This window comes from Salvelinus fontinalis, chromosome 34 (assembly GCF_029448725.1).
Source record: "Salvelinus fontinalis isolate EN_2023a chromosome 34, ASM2944872v1, whole genome shotgun sequence".
In the NCBI taxonomy this organism is placed as follows: domain Eukaryota; kingdom Metazoa; phylum Chordata; class Actinopteri; order Salmoniformes; family Salmonidae; genus Salvelinus; species Salvelinus fontinalis.
This window is the reverse complement of record NC_074698.1, coordinates 20,128,913-20,152,761: the sequence shown is the minus strand read 5'-3', so window position 1 is coordinate 20,152,761 and position 23,849 is coordinate 20,128,913. Positions and strand designations below refer to the sequence as shown.

At 44.2% G+C, this 23,849-nt stretch overlaps 1 protein-coding gene across 4 annotated transcripts in view; it reads right to left on the bottom strand.

Moving 5' to 3' along the window:
- Nucleotides 1-23,849, bottom strand: part of LOC129833445 (synaptotagmin-C-like) — a 67,419-nt gene that overhangs the window by 4,865 nt on the left and 38,705 nt on the right. For all 4 annotated transcript variants that reach the window (XM_055898055.1, XM_055898053.1, XM_055898056.1 and 1 more), the window contains 7 exons: nt 22,593-22,979; nt 21,890-22,004; nt 15,559-15,741; nt 12,844-12,970; nt 12,023-12,241; nt 6,318-6,438; nt 3,519-3,690 (listed from right to left, as the gene is read on the bottom strand). In XM_055898055.1, coding sequence (XP_055754030.1) covers nt 3,519-3,690; nt 6,318-6,438; nt 12,023-12,241; nt 12,844-12,970; nt 15,559-15,741; nt 21,890-22,004; nt 22,593-22,979 — 1,324 coding nt within the window. The remainder of the gene's footprint in view (nt 1-3,518; nt 3,691-6,317; nt 6,439-12,022; nt 12,242-12,843; nt 12,971-15,558; nt 15,742-21,889; nt 22,005-22,592; nt 22,980-23,849) is intronic.

Here is a 23,849-nt window from a genome sequence, read left to right as displayed (position 1 = left end):
GCATTAGCATAAACCATGTTTATTCATGAGGCCCCCATCCTCATGTAAAACAGGAGGAGTCCACCAGGAGTCTGACTCACAGGGACAATCAGCTATGTGTTCAACAGACCACTGCTCCACACCAACCAAATAACAACGTCTATCAACTGTACAAACCCACATAGTACTAACTACTCATCAACCAAATAACAACGTCTATCAATTGTACAAACCCACATAGTGCTAACTACTCATCAACCAAATAACAACGTCTATCAACTGTACAAACCCACATAGTACTAACTACACACCAAACAAATAACGTCTATCAATGTTTTAGACTGACCCATGCTAGTACACAACAACGTCTATTAAAGTAACTGTGCAGTGAAAATCACACTTTTCAAAGTTCATATTCTGCTAACTCATACCCAAATAATTGTGTTTATTCATCCTGTACTCGTATTAGTGGCCAAAGCATGAATTGGAGAAAAAACACCTCAAACTTGTATCTCATACAGATCGTTTCAAAATGCTTGCTACTTCCTCATACTCCTGAGGAGGATGAGCTGGGCAATCAGCGGTCTAGAGGAGGATATTTTTAACGACCGGTATACGCCCACATCATTCTGTTGGGGTACGCCCACATAATTCTGTTGGGGTACGCCCACACCATTCTGTTGGGGTACGCCCACACCATTCTGTTGGGGTACGCCCACATCATTCTGTTGGGGTACGCCCACATCATTCTGTTGGGGTACGCCCATATCATTCTGTTGGGGTACGCCCACATCATTCTGTTGGGGTACGCCCACATCATTCTGTTGGGGTACGCCCACACCATTCTGTTGGGGTACGCCCACATCATTCTGTTGGGGTACGCCCACATCATTCTGTTGGGGTACGCCCACATCATTCTGTTGGGGTACGACCACATCATTCTGTTGGGGTACGCCCACATCATTCTGTTGGGGTACGCCCACATCATTCTGTTGGGGTACGCCCACATCATTCTGTTGGGGTACGCCCACACTATTCCAACACAGAAAAGGTTCTTAACATACATTTTTTTTTTTTCAATTGGAAGGAAAACTATTTCACTCATATTGTAAGTAATAATAGGTCATATTTAACACTGGACAGTTATTTTAAGGTAACAGAATAACTCATCCTACTACACACCAACATCTATCAACGTAATAGACCCACACAGTGCTAACTACACACCAACCCAATAACAATGTCTATCAACGTAACAGAGTGCTAACTACAAAGTTATTATTGTTTATATTCCTATTAGTTTTAAGATTTTTATTCAAAATTCAGTTTTGTTTCAGTTAGTTTTCAGATCTACTTTACCTTGTTTTTTATTTAGTTTACTTTTTATAAAAATATGCATTTAGTTCTTGTGTTTTCTGGAATGTCACTTCTTGCCACTGTGGGGCAGTAATGCATAAGGTGATGGGTCAGGTCATAGGTTAGGTTAGGTTTAAAGGTACACTCAGGGAGATGACGTAGATGCACAAAGTAAACAGTAGTGGTGGGTCAATTTCCGCAACAACCAGGAGCGTTGAAGCTCCATCGTTGGTCACCGCCTTTTAAAGTGTTGCATTCTGGTGATAAAAATTGTCAGACTGGAGCCTACATGTCAATTACATGAACTTACAAAAATCATATGATCAAAGGTCATGAAGTTTTGACTGCAGTAAACTGACTGCAGTTGCTCTTCACCAACTTCATCCTGCAGTCATCACCTGCATTGTGGGAGGCTCTATTGTCAACCAATCATTAGTTTAGCTTGAAAACCCTGTTTGATTTTTGCCCCCCAAAAACATAATTCATGATGGTTTTTATTTTATTTCGTTTTGGAGGCAGTACAGTTTTAATTTTTCAAATGGGTTTGTTAATTATTATAATTAAATTTACTAAATGGTTTTGAGTGATGATTAGTCATAATTAGTTTTTGTTTTAGTTTCAGTTTACTATAATAACCTTGCGACACACCATAAAAATAACAACTACCAACAACAGACATGCCCTTATCTAACAATTAACAACAGACACGCCCTTATCTAACAATTAACAACAGACATACCCTTATCTAACAATTAACAACAGACACACCCTTATCTAACAATTAACAACAGACATACCCTTATCTAACAAATAACAACAGACATACCCTTATCTAACAATTAACAACAGACATACCCTTATCTAACAATTAACAACAGACATACCCTTATCTAACAATTAACAACAGACATGCCCTTATCTAACAATTAACAACAGACACACACTTATCTAACAATTAACAACAGACATGCCCTTATCTAACAATTAACAACAGACATGCCCTTATCTAACAATTAACAACAGACATACCCGTATCTAACAATTAACAACAGACACACACTTATCTAACAATTAACAACAGACATGCCCTTATCTAACAATTAACAACAGACATACCCATATCTAACAATTAACAACAGACATACCCGTATCTAACAATTAACAACAGACATACCCTTATCTAACAAATAACAACAGACATGCCCTTATCTAACAATTAACAACAGACACACCCTTATCTAACTATTAACAACAGACATACCCTTATCTAACAATTAACAACATACATACCCTTATCTAATAATTAACAACAGACATACACGTATCTAACAATTAACAACAGACATACCCTTATCTAACAAATAACAACAGACATACCCTTATCTAACAATTAACAACAGACATACCCTTATCTAACAATTAACAACAGACATACCCGTATCTAACAATTAACAACAGACATACCCTTATCTAACAAATAACAACAGACATACCCTTATCTAATAATTAACAACAGACATACCCTTATCTAACAAATAACAACAGACATACCCTTATCTAACAATTAACAACAGACACACCCTTATCTAACTATTAACAACAGACATACCCTTATCTAACAATTAACAACAGACATGCCCTTATCTAACAATTAACAACAGACATACCCTTATCTAATAATTAACAACAGACATACACGTATCTAACAATTAACAACAGACATACCCTTATCTAACAAATAACAACAGACATACCCTTATCTAATAATTAACAACAGACATACACGTATCTAACAATTAACAACAGACATACACGTATCTAACAATTAACAACAGACATGCCCTTATCTAACAATTAACAACAGACATACCCTTATCTAATAATTAACAACAGACATACCCTTATCTAATAATTAACAACAGACATACCCTTATCTAACAATTAATAACAGACATACCCTTATCTAACAATTAACAACAGACACGCCTTTATCTAACAATTAACAACAGACATACCCTTATCTAACAATTAACAGACATACTCTTATCTAACAATTAACAACAGCAACCATCCAAATACATAGTCAGTATTATAATGGTATCAATTACATCCACATCCCACACAAACTTATAAAACTCCCATTGTCCAGTAATAAAGTAATAACAGCCCAGGTCTCTTCTTACCAGTCATAGTCCATGACAGCGATGATGATGGACACCCTGTCGATGTCCTCATGAGGGATGTCAAAGACTAGAGCCTCGTTGTACGTGGGGTTCAATGTATTCTTCTTAATGGATGTCTTCCTCTTCTTTAGCCTGCGGCCATCACATATCAGAGAAGCCTTCACGTACGGGTCTGAGAGAAGGAGAAAGAGGGAGGGAGAGAGAGAAAAAGAGAGAGAGAAAGAAATAGAGGAAGAGAAAGAGAGGGACAAAGATAAGAGACAAACCTTGAGCAGGCTATTAACACATTATACTCCCACGTCCAGGCATCTGTCTTTAACACATATAAGACATACAAATCTAGGCCCCTTGTACGAGGGGGATTAAGTCCAAAGTAAAACAGGGGGATTCACGTCAATTACCACAGAATACAAACTGCCGCTCTAGTCCGTTGTAAAATTTACAGAACACTGAGAGTTACCATTTGATCTTATGGTGGATTTTTTTACGCTTTGTTAGGCATTCTAATAATCTCCTAATCATAAAAGCAATAATAACGGTATGGCCTCATAATTTAGCGTGTCATTTCGTCAGTATAGTAACTGTTACCATGGTAATGCAGGATCATCACATCCTCACAGGCAGGATTAATAACTCAATTACTTTAGTTAGGCGTTCATGAATGAAATCATCATCGGCTACCTAAGTCCCAGCCATCCGTCAGACAAGGACATGGTTGTGTTTAGAGCATTTGGTTGTTTGTTGGCTGCGGTTTTTAGCACTCCAACGTTTATGATTTTTGCTATTTGCTTGTGTTTCCAACATTGCCACAAAACAGATTTTTGGCACTTCATTGTGTTTGGAACAGTTGAACAGTATTTATTTGGGCAATATTTACAGAATGTAACATATCAATATTCAAATATTCATGAATTCAGTCAATTGATGTGTTTGCTCCATCTGTTTATGCAGGCCTAATTGCAATCGAATAATAGTTGAAATACAAAATGTGTGATGTGAGTCTTGTCAGGCTGTTTCTAACAGAAGAGACGACCCCCAGTGCTGTGATCAGTGTGCTGCGGGCAGTGTGCTGTGATCAGTGTGCTGTTGTCAGTGTGCTGCGGGCAGTGTGCTGTTGTCAGTGTGCTGTGATCAGTGTGCTGTTGTCAGTGTGCTGCGGTCAGTGTGCTGTTGTCAGTGTGCTGTGGACAGTGTGCTGTTGTCAGTGTGCTGCGGTCAGTGTGCTGCGGGCAGTGTGCTGTTGTCAGTGTGCTGTTATCAGTGTGCTGTTGTCAGTGTGCTGCGGTCAGTGTGCTGTTGTCAGTGTGCTGTTGTCAGTGTGCTGCGGGCAGTGTGCTGTTGTCAGTGTGCTGTTGTCAGTGCGCTGTTGTCAGTGTGCTGTTGTCAGTGTGCTGTTGTCAGTGTGCTGCGGACAGTGTGCTGTTGTCAGTGTGCTGCGGTCAGTGTGCTGTTGTCAGTGTGCTGCGGTCAGTGTGCTGTTGTCAGTGCGCTGTTGTCAGTGTGCTGTTGTCAGTGTGCTGTTGTCAGTGTGCTGCGGACAGTGTGCTGTTGTCAGTGTGCTGCGGTCAGTGTGCTGTTGTCAGTGTGCTGTTGTCAGTGTGCTGTTGTCAGTGTGCTGCGGTCAGTGTGCTGTTGTCAGTGTGCTGTTGTCAGTGTGCTGTTGTCAGTGTGCTGCGGTCAGTGTGCTGTTATCAGTGTGCTGCTGTCAGTGTGCTGCGGGCAGTGTGCTGTTGTCAGTGTGCTGTTGTCAGTGTGCTGCGGTCAGTGTGCTGTTGTCAGTGTGCTGTTGTCAGTGTGCTGTTATCAGTGTGCTGTTGTCAGTGTGCTGCAGTCAGTGTGCTGTTGTCAGTGTGCTGTTGTCAGTGTGCTGTTGTCAGTGTGCTGCGGGCAGTGTGCTGTTGTCAGTGTGCTGTTGTCAGTGTGCTGTTGTCAGTGTGCTGCGGGCAGTGTGCTGTTGTCAGTGTGCTGTTGTCAGTGTGCTGCGGGCAGTGTGCTGTTGTCAGTGTGCTGTTGTCAGTGTGCTGTTGTCAGTGTGCTGTTGTCAGTGTGCTGCAGGCAGTGTGCTGTTGTCAGTGTGCTGTTGTCAGTGTGCTGTTGTCAGTGTGCTGCGGGCAGTGTGCTGTTGTCAGTGTGCTGTTGTCAGTGTGCTGTTGTCAGTGTGCTGCGGGCAGTGTGCTGTTGTCAGTGTGCTGTTGTCAGTGTGCTGCGGGCAGTGTGCTGTTGTCAGTGTGCTGTTGGCAGTGTGCTGCGGTCAGTGTGCTGCGGTCAGTGTGCTGCTGTCAGTGTGCTGCTGTCAGTGTGCTGCTGTCAGTGTGCCGCTGTCAGTGTGCTGCGGTCAGTGTGCTGTTGTCAGTGTGCTGCGGTCAGTGTGCTGTTGTCAGTGTGCTGCTGTCAGTGTGCCGCTGTCAGTGTGCTGCGGTCAGTGTGCTGTTGTCAGTGTGCTGTTGTCAGTGTGCTGCTGTCAGTGTGCTGCTGTCAGTGTGCTGCTGTCAGTGTGCTGCTGTCAGTGTGCTGTTGTCAGTGTGCTGCGGTCAGTGTGCTGTGGTCAGTGTGCTGCGGTCAGTGTGCTGCGGTCAGTGTGCTGCGGTCAGTGTGCTGCGGTCAGTGTGCTGCGGTCAGTGTGCTGTTGTCAGTGTGCTGCTGTCAGTGTGCTGCTGTCAGTGTGCTGCTGTCAGTGTGCTGCTGTCAGTGTGCTGCTGTCAGTGTGCTGTTGTCAGTGTGCTGTTGTCAGTGTGCTGTGGTCAGTGTGCTGCGGTCAGTGTGCTGCGGTCAGTGTGCTGTGGTCAGTAGGTAAGTCACCTGAGAAGCCGGTGAGGTCCATGGCTTTGAGGTTGGTGGCCTTGATGACAGTGGCGGTGAGCCGACCTGCCGTGGGCAGGTAACACAGAGAGAAGTTCAGCTCCCCCAGGTCAGCCTTCTCCTGTACAACACACACACAGAGGTCAGAGGTCAGGGTTCAAACACGGATCCCAGCAAACGTGTGATAAACAGTCAGCCAGTAATACCCAAATAGCCACAGGCTGAGAGCAGGGTCTGTAAAAGAGACCATCTTGCATCTTGCATTTGGTTTGCTAAACCATGAAGCAGGCATCATTGATAATTGCCACAGAGACATGACAGGTGTCACAATCTAAACGAGCAGCATATTCAAACTGAAGGCAACTGTCATCACAGTACATTAATGAAATGTCAATCTTTCAATGTCCCCAAGAAGATACAAGTTAAATTGCGCTAGATCTAAAGGCTATTTAAACACTCTCCCCTGCTTCCTCCTAACTCGGCACAGTCAGTGGTCATGGCGGTGGCATAGTGGCATAGCAGTGGCATTATAGTGGCATAGCGGTGGCATTATAGTGGCATAGCAATGGCATTACAGTGGCATAGCAGTGGCATTATAGAGGCATATGGTGGCATATGGGGTCATAAGGTGGCATATCGGTGGCATTATAGAGGATAGCAGTGGCATTATAGTGCTATAGTGGTGGCATTATGGTGGCATAGCAGTGGCATTATAGTGGCATAGCGGTGGCATTATAGTGTCATAGCAGTGGAATTATAGTGGATAGCAGTGGCATTATAGTGGATAGCAGTGGCATTATAGTGTCATAGCGGTGGCATTATAGTGGCATAGCGGCGGCATTATAGTGGATAGCAGTGGCATTATGGTGGCATAGCGGTGGTATTATAGTGGCATAGTTGTGGCATTATAGTGGATAGCGGTGGCATTATAGTGTCATAGCGGTGGCATTATAGTGTCATAGCGGTGGCATTACAGTGGATAACAGTGGCATTATAGTGGATAGCGGTGGCATTATAGTGTCATAGCGGAGGCATTATAGTGTCATAGCGGAGGCATTATAGTGCCATAGCGGTGGCATTATAGTGGCATAGCGGTGGCATTATAGTGGCATAGCAATGGCATTATAGTGTCATAGCGGTGGCATTATAGTGGATAGCGGTGGCATTATAGTGTCATGGCGGTGGCATTATAGTGGCATAGCGGTGACATTATGGTGGCATAGCGGTGGCATTATAGTGGCATAGCGGTGGCAAAGCGGTGGCATTATAGTGTCATAGTGGTGGCATTATAGTGTCATAGCGGTGGCATTATAGTGGATAACAGTGGCATTATAGTGGATAGCGGTGGCATTATAGTGTCATAGCGGAGGCATTATAGTGTCATAGCGGAGGCATTATAGTGCCATAGCGGTGGCATTATAGTGGCATAGCGGTGGCATTATAGTGGCATAGCAATGGCATTATAGTGTCATAGCGGTGGCATTATAGTGGATAGCGGTGGCATTATAGTGTCATGGCGGTGGCATTATAGTGGCATAGCGGTGACATTATGGTGGATAGCGGTGGCATTATAGTGTCATGGCGGTGGCATTATAGTGGCATAGCGGTGACATTATGGTGGCATAGCGGTGGCATTATAGTGGCATAGCGGTGGCATTATAGTGGCATAGCGGTGGCATTATAGTGTCATAGCGGTGGCATTATAGTGGCACAGCGGTGGCATTATAGTGGCAAAGCGGTGGCATTATAGTGGATAGCAGTGGCATTATAGTGGATAACAGTGGCATTATAGTGTCATAGCGGAGGCATTATAGTGTCATAGCGGAGGCATTATAGTGCCATAGTGGAGGCATTATAGTGCCATAGCAATGGCATTATAGTGGCATAGCAGTGGCATTATAGTGGCATATGGTGGCATAAGGTGGCATAGCAGTGGCATTATAGTGGCATATGGTGGCATTATAGTGGATAGCGGTGGCATTATAGTGGCATAGTGGTGGCATTATAGTGGATAGCGGTGGCATTATAGTGTCATAGCGGTGGCATTATAGTGGTATAGCGGTGGCATAGCGGTGGCATTATAGTGTCATAGTGGTGGCATTATAGTGTCATTGCGGTGGCATTATAGTGGCACAGCGGTGGCATTATAGTGGATAGCGGTGGCATTATAGTGGGTAGCAGTGGCATTATAGTGGATAGCAGTGGCATTAAAGTGTCATAGCGGTGGCATTATAGTGGATAGCAGTGGCATTATAGTGGCATAGTGGTGGCATTATAGTGGATAGCGGTGGCATTATAGTGTCATAGCGGTGGCATTATAGTGGTATAGCGGTGGCATAGCGGTGGCATTATAGTGTCATAGTGGTGGCATTATAGTGTCATTGCGGTGGCATTATAGTGGCACAGCGGTGGCATTATAGTGGCAAAGCGGTGGCATTATAGTGGGTAGCAGTGGCATTATAGTGGATAGCAGTGGCATTAAAGTGTCATAGCGGTGGCATTATAGTGGATAGCAGTGGCATTATAGTGGATAACAGTGGCATTATAGTGGATAGCGGTGGCATTATAGTGTCATAGCGGAGGCATTATAGTGTCATAGCGGAGGCATTAAAGTGGATAGCGGTGGCATTATAGTGTCATGGCGGTGGCATTATAGTGGCATAGCGGTGACATTATGATGGCATAGCGGTGGCATTATAGTGGCATAGCGGTGGCATTATAGTGTCATAGCGGAGGCATTATAGTGGCACAGCGGTGGCATTATAGTGGCAAAGCGGTGGCATTATAGTGGATAGCAGTGGCATTATAGTGGATAACATTGGCATTATAGTGTCATAGCGGAGGCATTATAGTTTCATAGCGGAGGCATTATAGTGCCATTGTGGAGGCATTATAGTGCCATAGCAATGGCATTATAGTGGCATAGCAGTGGCATTATAGTGGCATATGGTGGCATAAGGTGGCATAGCAGTGGCATTATAGTGGCATAGCAGCGGCATAGTGGTGGCATAGTGGTGGCATAGCGGTGGCATTATGGTGGCATAGCGGTGGCATTATGGTGGCATAGTGGTGGCATTATACTGGCATAGCAGCGGCATTATAGTGGCATAGTGGTGGCATTATGGTGGCATATCGGTGGCATTATGGTGGCATAGCGGTGGCATTATACTGGATAGCAGCGGCATTATAGTGGCATAGCGGTGGCATTATAGTGGCATAGCGGTGGCATTATGGTGGCATAGCGGTGGCATTATAGTGGCATAGCGGTGGCATTATGGTGGCATAGCGGTGGCATTATGGTGGCATAGCGGTGGCATTATAGTGGCATAGCGGTGGCATTATAGTAGCATAGCAGTGGCAATATAGTGGCATAGCAATGGCATTATAGTGTCATAGCGGTGGCATTATAGTGGCATAGCGGTGGCATTATAGTGGATAGCGGTGGCATTATAGTGTCATGGCGGTGGCATTATAGTGGCATAGCGGTGACATTATGGTGGATAGCGGTGGCATTATAGTGTCATGGCGGTGGCATTATAGTGGCATAGCGGTGACATTATGGTGGCATAGCGGTGGCATTATAGTGGCATAGCGGTGGCATTATAGTGGCATAGCGGTGGCATTATAGTGTCATAGCGGTGGCATTATAGTGGCACAGCAGTGGCATTATAGTGGATAGCGGTGGCATTATAGTGTCATAGCGGAGGCATTATAGTGTCATAGCGGAGGGATTAAAGTGGATAGCGGTGGCATTATAGTGTCATGGCGGTGGCATTATAGTGGCATAGCGGTGACATTATGATGGCATAGCGGTGGCATTATAGTGGCATAGCGGTGGCATTATAGTGTCATAGCGGAGGCATTATAGTGGCACAGCGGTGGCATTATAGTGGCACAGCGGTGGCATTATAGTGGATAGCAGTGGCATTATAGTGGATAGCAGTGGCATTATAGTGGATAGCAGTGGCATTATAGTGGATAACATTGGCATTATAGTGTCATAGCGGAGGCATTATATTTTCATAGCGGAGGCATTATAGTGCCATTGTGGAGGCATTATAGTGCCATAGCAATGGCATTATAGTGGCATAGCAGTGGCATTATAGTGGCATATGGTGGCATAAGGTGGCATAGCAGTGGCATTATAGTGGCATAGCAGCGGCATAGTGGTGGCATAGTGGTGGCATAGCGGTGGCATTATGGTGGCATAGCGGTGGCATTATGGTGGCATAGTGGTGGCATTATACTGGCATAGCGGTGGCATTATAGTGGATAGCAGCGGCATTATAGTGGCATAGTGGTGGCATTATGGTGGCATATCGGTGGCATTATGGTGGCATAGCGGTGGCATTATACTGGATAGCAGCGGCATTATAGTGGCATAGCGGTGGCATTATAGTGGCATAGCGGTGGCATTATGGTGGCATAGCGGTGGCATTATAGTGGCATAGCGGTGGCATTATGGTGGCATAGCGGTGGCATTATGGTGGCATAGCGGTGGCATTATAGTGGCATAGCGGTGGCATTATAGTAGCATAGCAGTGGCAATATAGTGGCATAGCGGTGGCATTATAGTGGCATAGTGGCGGCATTATAGTGGCATAGCGGTGGCATTATACTGGCATAGCGGTGGCATTATAGTGGCATAGCGGTGGCATTAAAGTGGATAGCAGTGGCATTATAGTGTCATAGCGGCGGCATTATAGTGGATAGCAGTGGCATTATAGTGGATAGAGGTGGCATTATAGTATCATAGCGGTGGCATTATAGTGGCATAGCGGTGGCATTATAGTGGCACAGCGGTGGCATTATAGTGGCAAATTGGTGGTATAGTGGTGGCATAGTGGTGGTACAGTGGTGGCATTATAGTGGTATATTGGTGGCACAGTGGTGACATTATTGTGGCATTATAGTGACATTATAGAAGCATAGTGGTGGTATAGTGGTAGCATTATAGTGGTATATTGGTGGCATAATGGTGGTATAGTGGTGACATTATAGTGGCATTATAGTGGCATAGTGGTGGTACAGTGGTGGCATTATAGTGGCATATTGGTGGTATAGTGGTAGCATCATAGTGGTATATTGGTGGTATAGTGGTGACATTATAGTGGCATTATAGTGGCATAGTGGTGGTACAGTGGTAGCATTATAGTGGCATATTGGTGTTATAGTGGTAGCATTATAGTGGCATATTGTTGGCATTATAGTGTCATAGTGGTGGCATTATAGTGGCATAGTGATGGCATTATAGTGGCATATCGGTGGCATTATAGTGGCATAGTGGTGGTATAGTGGTAGCATTATAGTGGCATAGTGGTGGTATTGTGGTAGCATTATAGTGGCATAGTGTTGGCATTATAGTGTCAAAGTGGTGGCATTATAGTGGCATATCGGTGGCATTATAGTGGCATAGTGTTGGCATAGTGGTGGTATTGTGGTAGCATTATAGTGGCATAGTGATGGCATTATAGTGGCATAGTGTTGGCATTATAGTGGCATACATAGTGGTGGTATTGTGGTAGCATTATAGTGGCATAGTGTTGGCATAGTGTTGGCATTATAGCGGCATAGTGTTGGCATTATAGTGGCATAGTGGTGGCATTATAGTGGCGATATTATAGTGGTATAGTGGTGTCATCATGGTAACATAGTGGTGGCATTGCGTTGGTATTATGGTGTTAGGCATGGGCTCTCTCTCTCACCGCAGTGCCCTCCACGATGTCCCTCCAGACAGGCTTTTCCCCTGTGCCCTCGCTGAAGTCCAGAAGGTTGTCCACAACCACCTGGCCAATCAGGTCATGTCTGGAGAAGCGGTCAAAGTCGTAGACAGAGAAGTGTAGCTTCCGGGAGTGCAGCTCTGCCAGGGGGACACCGAACTGGAACGTCTCGTTGAAGATAGGGTTTAGGGTCTTTCTGTGGACCTGTGGGAGAGAGGAGAGGGGGGAATTGAGGAGGGAAAGCGGGATAGAGGTAAAGAGGTGAAGGGGGGAGAAAGGGGAAGGAGAGGGAGGGGGGGGGGAAGAGAGAACAAGAGTCAACAAGAGAGTCTGCAAGAGAGTCTGCTAGACAGCCTAAAATATTTATTCAGATTAGGCTGAATGAAATCTCAGCTAATTCCAATGTGTAAGGGAGTAGACTATGCATTTGTAAATTCTAATAAATTACTGAGAGTAATTTAGAATAAAATCCCAACTTGAGAAACGGCAATGAAACTCCGCACAAATCTCTCGTGGTAATGCATACACAAATCTCTGGGTGACATCAATGGATGATTCACACAGAACTCCAAGTTATGCATGGACAAATTCCTCAATTGGCATCAGAGTGAAACTACACGTTTGTCAGGTTAGTATTTTACTGTGCCTTCAAACTGGACTGAAAACCAGCCCAATTTTGTGTGAAAACTGACAAGTGTAATAAATGACAGCCTGATCCCAGATCTGTTTGTACTCTTCCAATGTATTTATGGTCATTGGCAAGACAGCACAAACAGATCTGGGATCAGGCTTGATCAATGTGTTACCTTGGTCTGGAACTTCTTCTTCCTGTCTGGCAGTAGGTAGATCTTGACGTAGGGGTCTGAGAAGCCGTTGGCGTCCTTGGCAGCCAGGTCTACAGCCTTCAGGATCTTTACCACTAGCTGCTCTGTACTGCAGACGGGGACACACATATACGATCTATGTTAGACTCACCGTCTGGGACACACACACACAACACAATCTATATGTCAAACTTACCTGGACAGACATAGGGCTACAGAGTAGATAGCGAGACAGTGGAGTGGTTAGGAGAGTATGTTGTATCTATGAAGTGGGTCGATGGGGATCCATTGAGGTCTAGGATGAAGCAGCCCTTGACACTGATTTAAGGGTTTACTCCCTACTAATGGGGAATTTGAGGAAGGTAGATCTGTGAATGAGAGCAACTTCTACAAGTAGCATAATCCATTGCTACAAAGCTACAGATCGGCTCCAGCAGTTCCAGTGAGAGAAGCCAAGCCATTAATACTCCTCATAGTAGGCTATTCCACTGTGTTATGGTCAGTCTGGGTCACACAGACACACGCCCGCACACACACATACACAGTCTTGCACATATACACATGCATACACACACGCGCGAAGACGTCCGTCTAAACGCCTACGTCCAGTGGTCTGTCTGCAGAACTACTTATGAGGGATTTAATTAAGAGAGTGAAGATGGCTGGCAGGCCTTTAATCAGACCTCATTATACCCTGTCCTTCTGCGTTAACGAGCGTGTCACCACTTCATTACGGGCCTTTAGGAGCACAGCGTGAACTCTGGGGAAGAGAGCACCACCAGGCTATAGCCAATAGCAGCTCAGACAAACACACTGTTTAATAATCTGGACCAATCAGGACTGAGATAAGCCTGTTGACGACATGATTGCATCCAATCAGGTTTCATGTTTATCATGCAATCACGTCCAATTAAGGAAATCAGGTAAACATGCCAATCCTACAATCACATCAAATCAGGGATAAAATTAATACCGTCATTAGTAAATTAGGAAGTTATATTTAAATTGGATAAACACGTTAATCAGAGAAACATGTCCAATTAGTTTTTCTTAAGTCTATCTACTTACTTTAAGTCCAGTATCATCTCCGCTTGGAAGTCGATACACACTGTCAGTACGTGTTGGGAACTGTAGTCCTTATGACTATGAGCAGTGTAGTTTTATAAAGCATAATTGAAAATGCCAGGTGTCCTGTATAAAAGCTGGCCCTGATGGCATGTCACATTCAACAACATTACCTCATTACAACAACAAACACTGTAGTGTTCCTACTCTCACATGTCCGTTTGAACATCAAGACAACAAAGAGCAGGAAAAAAGACAACCTTTAAATATATATATATATATATATATATATATATATATATATATATATATATATATTTAACCTTTATTTAACTAGGCGAGTCAGTTAAGAACAAATTCTTATTTACAATGACGGCCTACTAACACGGTCCCAGAAGCACTCGGCAGAAAATACACCTATTACTGATCTGTCAGAGGGAAATTCGCTATACTATTCCTCACAGACAATGGCTGGAAACCGCCCTATTCCCACAGCACGTGTCAGCTTTTAACTACAGTGTCAATAGAAAATACATTTCCCAGAGGGCCGAGGGAAAATTGACATTGTTGTCCTAACTGCTATTCCCCAAATGTCCTCGGGTCTAGCACGTTAACATTGATGTATGGTAAATACATTACAATTATCCCACACAGTGCTAACAGTGTGAAGAGAAGGTGACACACATTATATCTCTCTCTCCCTCTTTCTCTCCAGCTATCTCTCCCTCTCCCTCTCCCTCTCCTGCTCTCTCTGTCTGTTTCCTCTCTCTCTAGATTTTCTAACAAAGATTCACAGTGTGTCAGAAAGCAGAGCAGAACAAATGATCTTGTGACGTGAGGTAGAAATACATGTAGATAGAGATACACCGACAGCACCATCCCTCCCTCCCTCCCTCCCTCCCTCCCTCCCTCGTTCCCTCCCTCCCTCGTTCCCTCGCTCTCTCGTTCCCTCTCCCTCTAACTCTGTGTGTCTGTAATTCGTGCTATAACAGTCTGGTGTTATTATGTGTTGACAGGGTCTGCTGTTTAAAGTAGCTCACCATATATAATTCATGACCCTAACTGCCTCTCACTGCCTTGTGTTTCGAACATCAGCACTTTCTTTCTCAATTGTAATGTTTCTCTGTGTGACGGCAGAAAGAAAGGACCCCACCAGGCAGCCACAGAGCCACAGATAGACTGAGACAGATTGACCTAGCAGACTGTACTACACTGCCCCTGCTCTCTCCCTCCTCTCCTGTCCTCCCTCCATCTTCCCATCTTCAACCCTCCGAAGGGGGGCACGCCCACTATTTACATAAACTGAGCCAGTGCTGCAGAAAACCTACAACGGGGGCATGCATGAATGCACTCAAGGTATGGAAAATTAGACAATTACAATAACAATGTCTATCTATCTATCTTGTGTACACTATTTAGTCCATAATGTAAAAGTATATATGGGTGATAAAAACTGCCCACTGTGTGATACTTGACACTGCAATGATAGAATTTCTAGGGCAAGTACCTTAACTCAGCTGTGATGACAGAGCAGCTGTTGATCCTCTGTCTAAGCCTTAATGTAATGTATATTTAACAGTGCACTCAGACCGAGGTGTGAAGAGGATTAATGAAGTGAATCGGTTCACTCACTTGAAGGCGTAGCGCAGGAGGAAGCTGATCTTGCCGCAATTGTCCCCCGTTTTCCCTTCCCCCTGGTCGCCCCCACGCAGTCTGTAGAGTTCCGGTTTGATTTGGCCAATGCTGGTCACCTGCTCGCTCTTCTCCTCACCATGGAAATCAGGGCTGGACAACTGGTGAGTCATGGGCTTGGGCCTGGGGAGAGAGAAAGACACATTAACACTCACTGGAGAAACAGACAGGGTTAAAGGAGAAGTTCTCTTTTTTACAACCAAATCTACATTTTTGAAGTAAATGGCATGTTATAGAAGGGTCCAGACACCTTTTTTGTGATTTCAGTTGTTTTTCAGAAACTTACCTCAAACAGAAAAGCACTTCCTCATCCTCGTTGTGCAGTACGTTGTGCAGTACGTTGTGCAGTACGTTGTGTAGTACGGGGGCCCTGAAAAAACATGAACAAAGGCTCCAAAAACACCCAAATACGTCCTTTTAGAAACGGCAAAGCTCTCAGTATAGTGATGCAGGTCTTTAGATGTGGTACATATGAAATTGTGTCATTACGAACTTTATCAGCAATGTTATAGTCCATTTTGTGCTACTCGAGACATTTCCGCTATCCAGCTGTTCCATTCTCTGTTTAGACTGCTGCTATAGGTAACTGACAAATTAAAGGAAACTCCATAATAAAGTGTCTTAAGAGGCGGCTGGGCTTCCACGATCCGCCAGAACAGCTTCAATGGTTCAAACAAATGCCTGGAACCTACTGTGTGGAAGTACATTGCAGAATAATAGTGAAGACATCAAAACTATGAAATAACACATATGGAATCATGCTTTCAATATACCTTGTATCCCTCATTTACTCAAGTGTTTCCTTTATTTTGGCAGTTGCCTGTAGAATGGACGGAGTAGTATCGCTCGAGTCGCAACAAAATGATATATAACGTTACGGATAAAGTTCGTAATGACATATTTTCATATGTACCACATCTAAAGACCTGCATCACTATACTGAGAGCTTTGCCGTTTCTAAAAGGACGTATTTGGGTGTTTTTGGAGCCTTTTTTCATGTCTTTTCAGGGCCCCCGTACTACACAATGTACTGCACAACGTACTGCACAACGTACTGCACAACCAGGATGAGGAAGTGATTTGCATGTTTGGGGTAAGTTTCCCAAAAACAAGTGAAATCACAAAAAAGGTGTCTAGACCTTTCGATAACATTGCATTTACATAAAAAATAGAAACAGGGTTGTAAAAAAGAAACCAGAATAACACACACTAAAAAGATCGATAGGGTTAATTCACAGACATACATTCACTGGAGAGACAGACAGGGTTAATACACAGAATAACACTCAGAAAATGTATACACTAGACAACCAATCACAGAAATGTGATGACCCTTAGAAAATATAATTATCACATACTTAAAAATATATACAGTACCAGTTGAAAGTTTGGACAAACCTACTCATTCAAGGGTTTTTCTTTGTTTTTACTATTTCTACATTGTAGAATAATAGTGAAGACATCACAACTATGAAATAACACATATGGAATCATGTAGTAACCAAAAAAGTGTTAACAAATCAAATTATATTTTAGATTTAAGATTCTTCAAAGTAGCTACCCTTTGCCTTGATGACAGCTTTGTACACTTTTGGCATTCTCTCAACCAGCTTCATGAGGAATGCTTTTCCATTAGCCTTGAAGGAGTTCACACATATGCTGAGCACTTGTTGGCTGCTTTTCCTTCACTTTGCGGTCCAACTCATCCCAAACCATCTCAAGTGGGTTGAAATCGGGTGATTGTGGAGGCCAGGTCATCTGATGCAGCATTCCATCACTCTCCTTCTTTGTCAAATAGCCCTTACACAGCCTGGAGGTGTGTTGGGTCATTGTCCTGTTGAAAAACAAATGATAGTCCCACTAAGCGCAAACCAGATGGGATGGCGTATCGCTGCAGAATGCTGTGGTAGCCATGCTGGTTAAGTGTGCCTTGAATTCTAAATAAATCACAGACAAGTGTCACCTACAAAGCACCCCCACACCATCAGACCTCCTCCTCCATGCTTCACGTTGGGAACCACACATGCGGAGATCATCTGTTCACCTACTTTGCATCTCACAAAAACACGGAGGTTGGAAACAAAAATCTAAAATTTGGACTCCTCAGACCAAAGGACAGATTTCCAACAGTCTAATGTCCATTGCTCGTGTTTCATGGCCCAAGCAAGTCTCTTCTTCTTATTGGTGTCCTTTAGTAGTGGTTTCTTTGCAGCAATTCAACCATGAAGGCCTGATTCACACAGTCTCCTCTGAACAGTTGATGTTGAGATGTGTCTCTGAAGCATTTTTTTGGGCTGCCATTTCTGAGGCTGGTAACTCTAATGAACTTATCCTTTGCACCCAGGTAACTCTGGGTCTTCCTTTCCTGTGGCGGTCCTCATGAGAGCCAGATTTTTGCAAATGCACTTGAAGAAACTTTTAAAGTTCTTGAAATTTTCTGCAATGATTGACCTTCATGTCTTAAAGTAATGATGGACTGTCATTTCTCTTTGCTTATTTGAGCTGTACTTGCCATAATATGGATTTGGTCTTTTACCAAATAAGGCTATCTCCTGTATACCACCCCTACCTTGTCACAACACAACTGATTGGCTCAAAGGCATTAAGAAGGAAAGAAATTCCACAAATTAACTTTTAACAAGGCACACCTTTTAATTGAAATGCATTCCATGTGACTACCTCATGAAGCTGGTTGAGAGAATGCCAAGAGTGTGCAAAGGCAAATGGTGGCTACTTTGATGAATATCAAATATAAAATATATTTTGATTTGTTTAATACTTTGTGGTTACTACATTATTCCATATGTGTTATTTCATAGTTTTGATGCCTTCAATATTATTCTACAATGTAGAAAATAGTAAAAATAAAGAAAATCGCTGGAATGAGTAGGTATGTCCAAACATTTGACTGGTACTGTACACAAAGTGCATTCGGAAAGTATTTAGACACCTTGATTTTTCCCCACATTTTGTTACTTTACTGTAACGGCAGCCTTCCTCCTCTTCGTCTGAAGAGGAGGTGTAGCAAGGATCGGACCAAGACGCAGCGTAGTTTGTGCTCAACATGATTTAATCAAGACGAATAGACGATAACGTGAACACTTACAAAATACTAAAATAACAAACGTGGCAACACTAAAACAAGTAAAACACACAAGAACTATGGTCAGAACGTGACATTTACAGCCTTATTCTAAAAATAATTCCCCTCATCAATCTACACACAATATGCCATCATTTCAAAGCAAAAACAGGTTTAGACATTTTTTCAAATGTATAAAAAATAAATAAAAATGAAATATCACATTTCCATAAGTATTCAGACCCTTTACTCAATACTTTGTTGAAGCACCTTTGGCAGAGATTACATCCTCAAGTCTTCCTAGGTATGATGCTACAAGCTTGGCACACCTGTATTTGGGGAGTTTCTCCCATTCTTCTCTGCAGATCCTCAAGTTCTGTCAGGTTGGATGGGGAGCGTCGCTGCACAGCTATTTTCAGGTCTCTCCAGAGATGTTCGATCGGGTTCAAGTCTGGGCTCTGACTGGGCCCCTCAAGGACATTCAGAGACTTGTCCTGAAGCTACTCCTGCATTGTCTTGACTGTGTGCTTAAGGTTGGAAGGTGAACCATCACCCCAGTCCAGGTCCTGAGCGCTCTGGAGCAGGTTTTCATCAAGGATCTCTCTGTACTTTTGTACTTTGCTCCGTTCATCTTTTCCTCGATCTTGACTAGTCTCCCAGTCCCTGCTGCTGAAAAACATTCCCACAGCATGATGCTGCCACTCCATGCTTCACATGGTTCCAGGTTTCCTCCAGATGTGACACTTGGCATTCAGGCCAAAGAGTTAAATCTTGGTTTCATCAGACCAGAGAATCTTGTTTCTCATGGTCTGTGAGTCTTTAGGTGTCTTTTGGCAAACTCCAAGTGGGCTGTCATGTGCCTTTTACTGAGGAGTGGCTTCCGTCTGGCCACTCGGATTGGTGGAGTGCTGCAGAGATGGTTTTCCTTCCGAAAGGTTTTCCCATCTCCAAAGGAGAACTCTGGAGCTCTATCAAAGTGACCATTGGGTTCTTAGTCACCTCCCTGACCAAGGCCCTTCTTCCCCAATTGCTCAGTTTAGCCAGGAGGCCAGCTCTAAGAAGGGTCTTCGTGGTTCCAAACTTCTTCCATTTAAGGTAATGCCATGATGGAGGCAACTGTGTTCTTGAGGACCTTCAATGCTGCAGAAATGATTTTGTACCATTGCTCAGATCTGTGCCTGGACAAGGAGCTCTCGGAGCTCTACAGACAATTCCTTCGACCACATGTTTTGGGTTTTGCTCTGACATGCACTGTCAACTGTGGGACCTTATATAGACAGGTATGTGCTTTTCCAAATCATGTCCAATCAATTGAATTTACCACAGGTGGACTCTAATCAAGTAGAAACATCTCAAGGATGATCAATGGAAACAGGATGCACCTGATCTCAATTTCGAGTCTCATAGCAAAGGGTCTGAATACTTATGTAAATAAGGTATTTCAGTTTTTTATTTTGAATACATTTGCAAACATTTCTAAAAACCTGTTTTCGCTTTGCCATTATGGGATATTGTGTTTAGATTTATGAGGGCAAAAAAGTATTTAATACATTGTAGAATAAGGATGTAACATAACAAAATGTGGAAAAAGTCAAGGGGTCTGAATACTTTCCAAAGGCACTGTATAAACTCAGAAAAAAAAGAAACATCACTTTTTCAGGACCCTGTCTTTCAACGATCATTCTTAAAAATCCAAATAACTTCACAGATCTTCATTGTAAAGGGTTTAAACACTGTTTCCCATGCTTGTTCAATGAACCATAAACAATTCATGAACATGCACCTGTGGAACGGTCATTAAGACACTAACAGCTTACAGACGGTAGGCAATTAAGGTTACAGTTATGAAAACTGGGACACAAAAGAGGCCTTTCTACTGACTCTGAAAAACACCAAAAGAAAGATGCCCAGGGTCCCTGCTCATCTGCGTGAACGTGCCTTAAGCATGCTGCAAGGAGGCTTGAAGACTGCAGATGTGGCCAGTGCAATAAATTGCAACGTCCGTACTGTGAGACGCCTAAGACATTGCTACAGGGAGACAGGACGAACAGCTGATCGTCCTCGCAGTGGCAGACCACGTGTAACAACACCTGCAAAGGATTGGTACATCTGAACATCACACCTGCGGGACAGGTATAGGATGGCAACAACAACTGCCCGAGTTACACCAGAAACGCACAATCCCTCCATCAGTGCTCAGACTGTTCGCAATAGGCTGAGAGAAGCTGGACTGAGGGCTTGTAGGCCTGTTGTAAGGCAGGTCCTCAGAAGACATCACCGGCAACAACGTTGCCTATGGGCACAAACCCACCGTCGCTGGACCAACCAGGACTGGCAAAAAGTGCAATTCAATGATGAGTCACGGTTTTGTCTCACCAGTGGTGATGGTCGGATTCGCGTTTATCGTCAAAGGAATGAGCGTTACATCGAGGCCTGTACTCTGGAGCGGGATCGATTTGAGGGTCCGTCATGGTCTGGTGCGGTGTGTCACAGCATCATCGGACTGAGCTTGTTGTCATCGCAGGCAACGCTGTGCGTTACAGGGAAGACATCCTCCTCCCTCATGTGGTACACTTCCTGCAGGCTTATCCTGACATGACCCTCCAGCATGACAATGCCACCAGCCATACTGCTCGTCCTGTGCGTGATTTCCTGCAAGACAGGAATGCTAATGTTCTGCCATGGCCAGCAAAGAGCCCGGATCTCAATCCCATTGAGCACGTCTGGGACCTGTTGGATCAGAGGGTGAGGGCTAGGGCCATTCCCCCAGAAATGTCCGGGAACTTACAGGTGCCTTGGTGGAAGAGTGTTGTAACATCTCACAGCAAGAACTGGCAAATCTACCGACTGTTACTTTTGATTTTGCCGCCCCCCCTTTGTTCAGGGACACATTATTCCATTTCTGTTAGTCACATGTCTGTGGAACTTGTTCAGTTTATGTCTCAGTTGTTGAATCTTGTTATGTTAATACAAATATTTATACATGTTAAGTTTGCTGAAAATAAACGCAGTTGACAGTCAGAGGACGTTTCTTTTTTTGCTGAGTTTATAGATAGATAGATATATCACATCCTGCATATTTTAATCAATCACACAGAAATTCACTACATATACCATAACCTCTTTGTAATCACCGACACAGAGAACACACACAAACAAACAAGCACACACACACAGTACAGTACTGACCGTGCAGTGACCTGCTGCTGGGAGTGGGCGTTGGGCATGTCTTTGTGGGGTGGGGCGGCTCCCCCCTCAGTGGTGGGGGGCAACTCTGGAGACGTCTGGCTCAATTTAAGATTCCCTAGACCACAGACCAGAGAGAAAAGGGATAGAGAGAGAGAGAGATAGAGAGAGAGAGAAAGAGAGAGAGAGAGAGAGAGAGAGAGAGAGAGAGAGGGAGAGAGAGAGAGAGAGAGAGAGAGAGAGAGAGAGAGAGAGAGAGAGAGAGAGAGAGAGAGAGAGAGAGAGAGAGAGAGAGAGAGAGAGAGAGAGAGAGAGAGAGAGAGAGAGAGAGGGGACAATACAGAAAAAGGAGTGCAGAGATTAGAAGGGGGATAGAAAGAAGAAAATAAGTGTTTGTATAGAAGGTGAAGCTGGTTCTACTGTAGAGAGATTGTTGTGTCTTATTTCTTCAGTTTATGGGGCGGTTGTAGTGCATTTAGCAATGTGCTGCACCATTTCAAGATGTGTTAATAACACTCTGGCTAGACACACCGTCAGTGGAGTTCAAATGTAATATAGTACAGAACATTTTGTAGATATAAATATATGTTGCTATAGTACAATACTTAAAACATCGACCAAGGCATTATATGACGCAACCTTTGTACACATGCTATAATAAAGCCACTTCAGTATCAGTGGGGTGAGATCAGCCGTTCCTTCTCACCAGCGTTGTTGGGGTAGGAGTCCATGTCCAGGTAGGAGTGTTCCTGGGTCTGTTCCGGGCCTCCCACCACGCCCCCCACCCCCTGGCCACTCTCCACCCCCACCAGGTCAGAGAAGTGGGGGTGATGCTGCTGGGGCTGGGCCAGGGAGGGGTAGAGTGAGGAGTGGGACGCCTTCCTCTGCATGACAGGAGGTAGGAGGGAGGCCCCCCCACTGCCGCCCATCCCACCCACGCCCCCGGGCATCAGCCCCGATGTCAAGCTCAGGCCACCACCCTCCTTGTCTCGCCATGGCAACCAACAGAGCTTCCAGGAGACAAAGAGAGAGACTGAGAGAAGGACGATCCCGCAGAACGTCACGATCACCGACAACAGGCTGACAGAGATCTCTGGAGGACGAGAGGAGAGAGGGAAGGATGGAGAGAAGATAGACAGAGAGACAGAGACAGAGGGTGAGTTTGTTTCAGGCAATGATGGATGAAGACTCAATACTTCAACCTCATCATCTAAAATACCAAAAAGCCTCATGTCACATTAATCAGTATCCTTCACATAGTTTATTCTCTCAATGAAGCCTCCTTTTTCACTCCTCATCACAAATAGCCCCTATCAGCCCAAAATCCACTAAATCCCACATCATCAGAGCAGAGGGACAACACACTGTGAGCGTAATGTGATATGCCGCTTCAAATGCTAATATACCCATTTTGAATATGGCAGCTTAAACATGAACAAACGTTGGTGGACTGATAACACCACAATAAAAATACTAACACCCACAATGATATTTCCTGTGATGTGATTAGGCCTGTGCTCGTGGTTATGAGCTTTTAATCACTGACGGCTAAAAGATTTTGTCTGAGGGGAAACGGGGGGGGGGGGATGAGTCATCCTGGTGAGAAAAAAAAAAGTAAAATAGCGGGGTTTCAGCACCAGTCTGGTGGACAGCACCTCCAGCCCTATCCAATATACAGACCAGAGGCCTTCCAATCACCTGAGGCCATTGTCTGGGTGTAGAGCGATCAGTGTTGGACCTGGAGAATGTCTCTCTTTATCTGTCTTTCTATCGCTCTCTCTCTTTTTGTCTATCCATCTCTCTATTTTTCCTTCCCCATCCCTCTCTTTCTATCACGCTCTGTATCTCTTCCTATCTCTCTTAATCTTTCTGTCTCTGTCTCCCAATCTTTCCTTCCCCCTCTCTCTCTCCCTCTCTTCATCTCTCTTTTTTGTGTATCTGTTTATCTAGGTTTCCTTCCCCC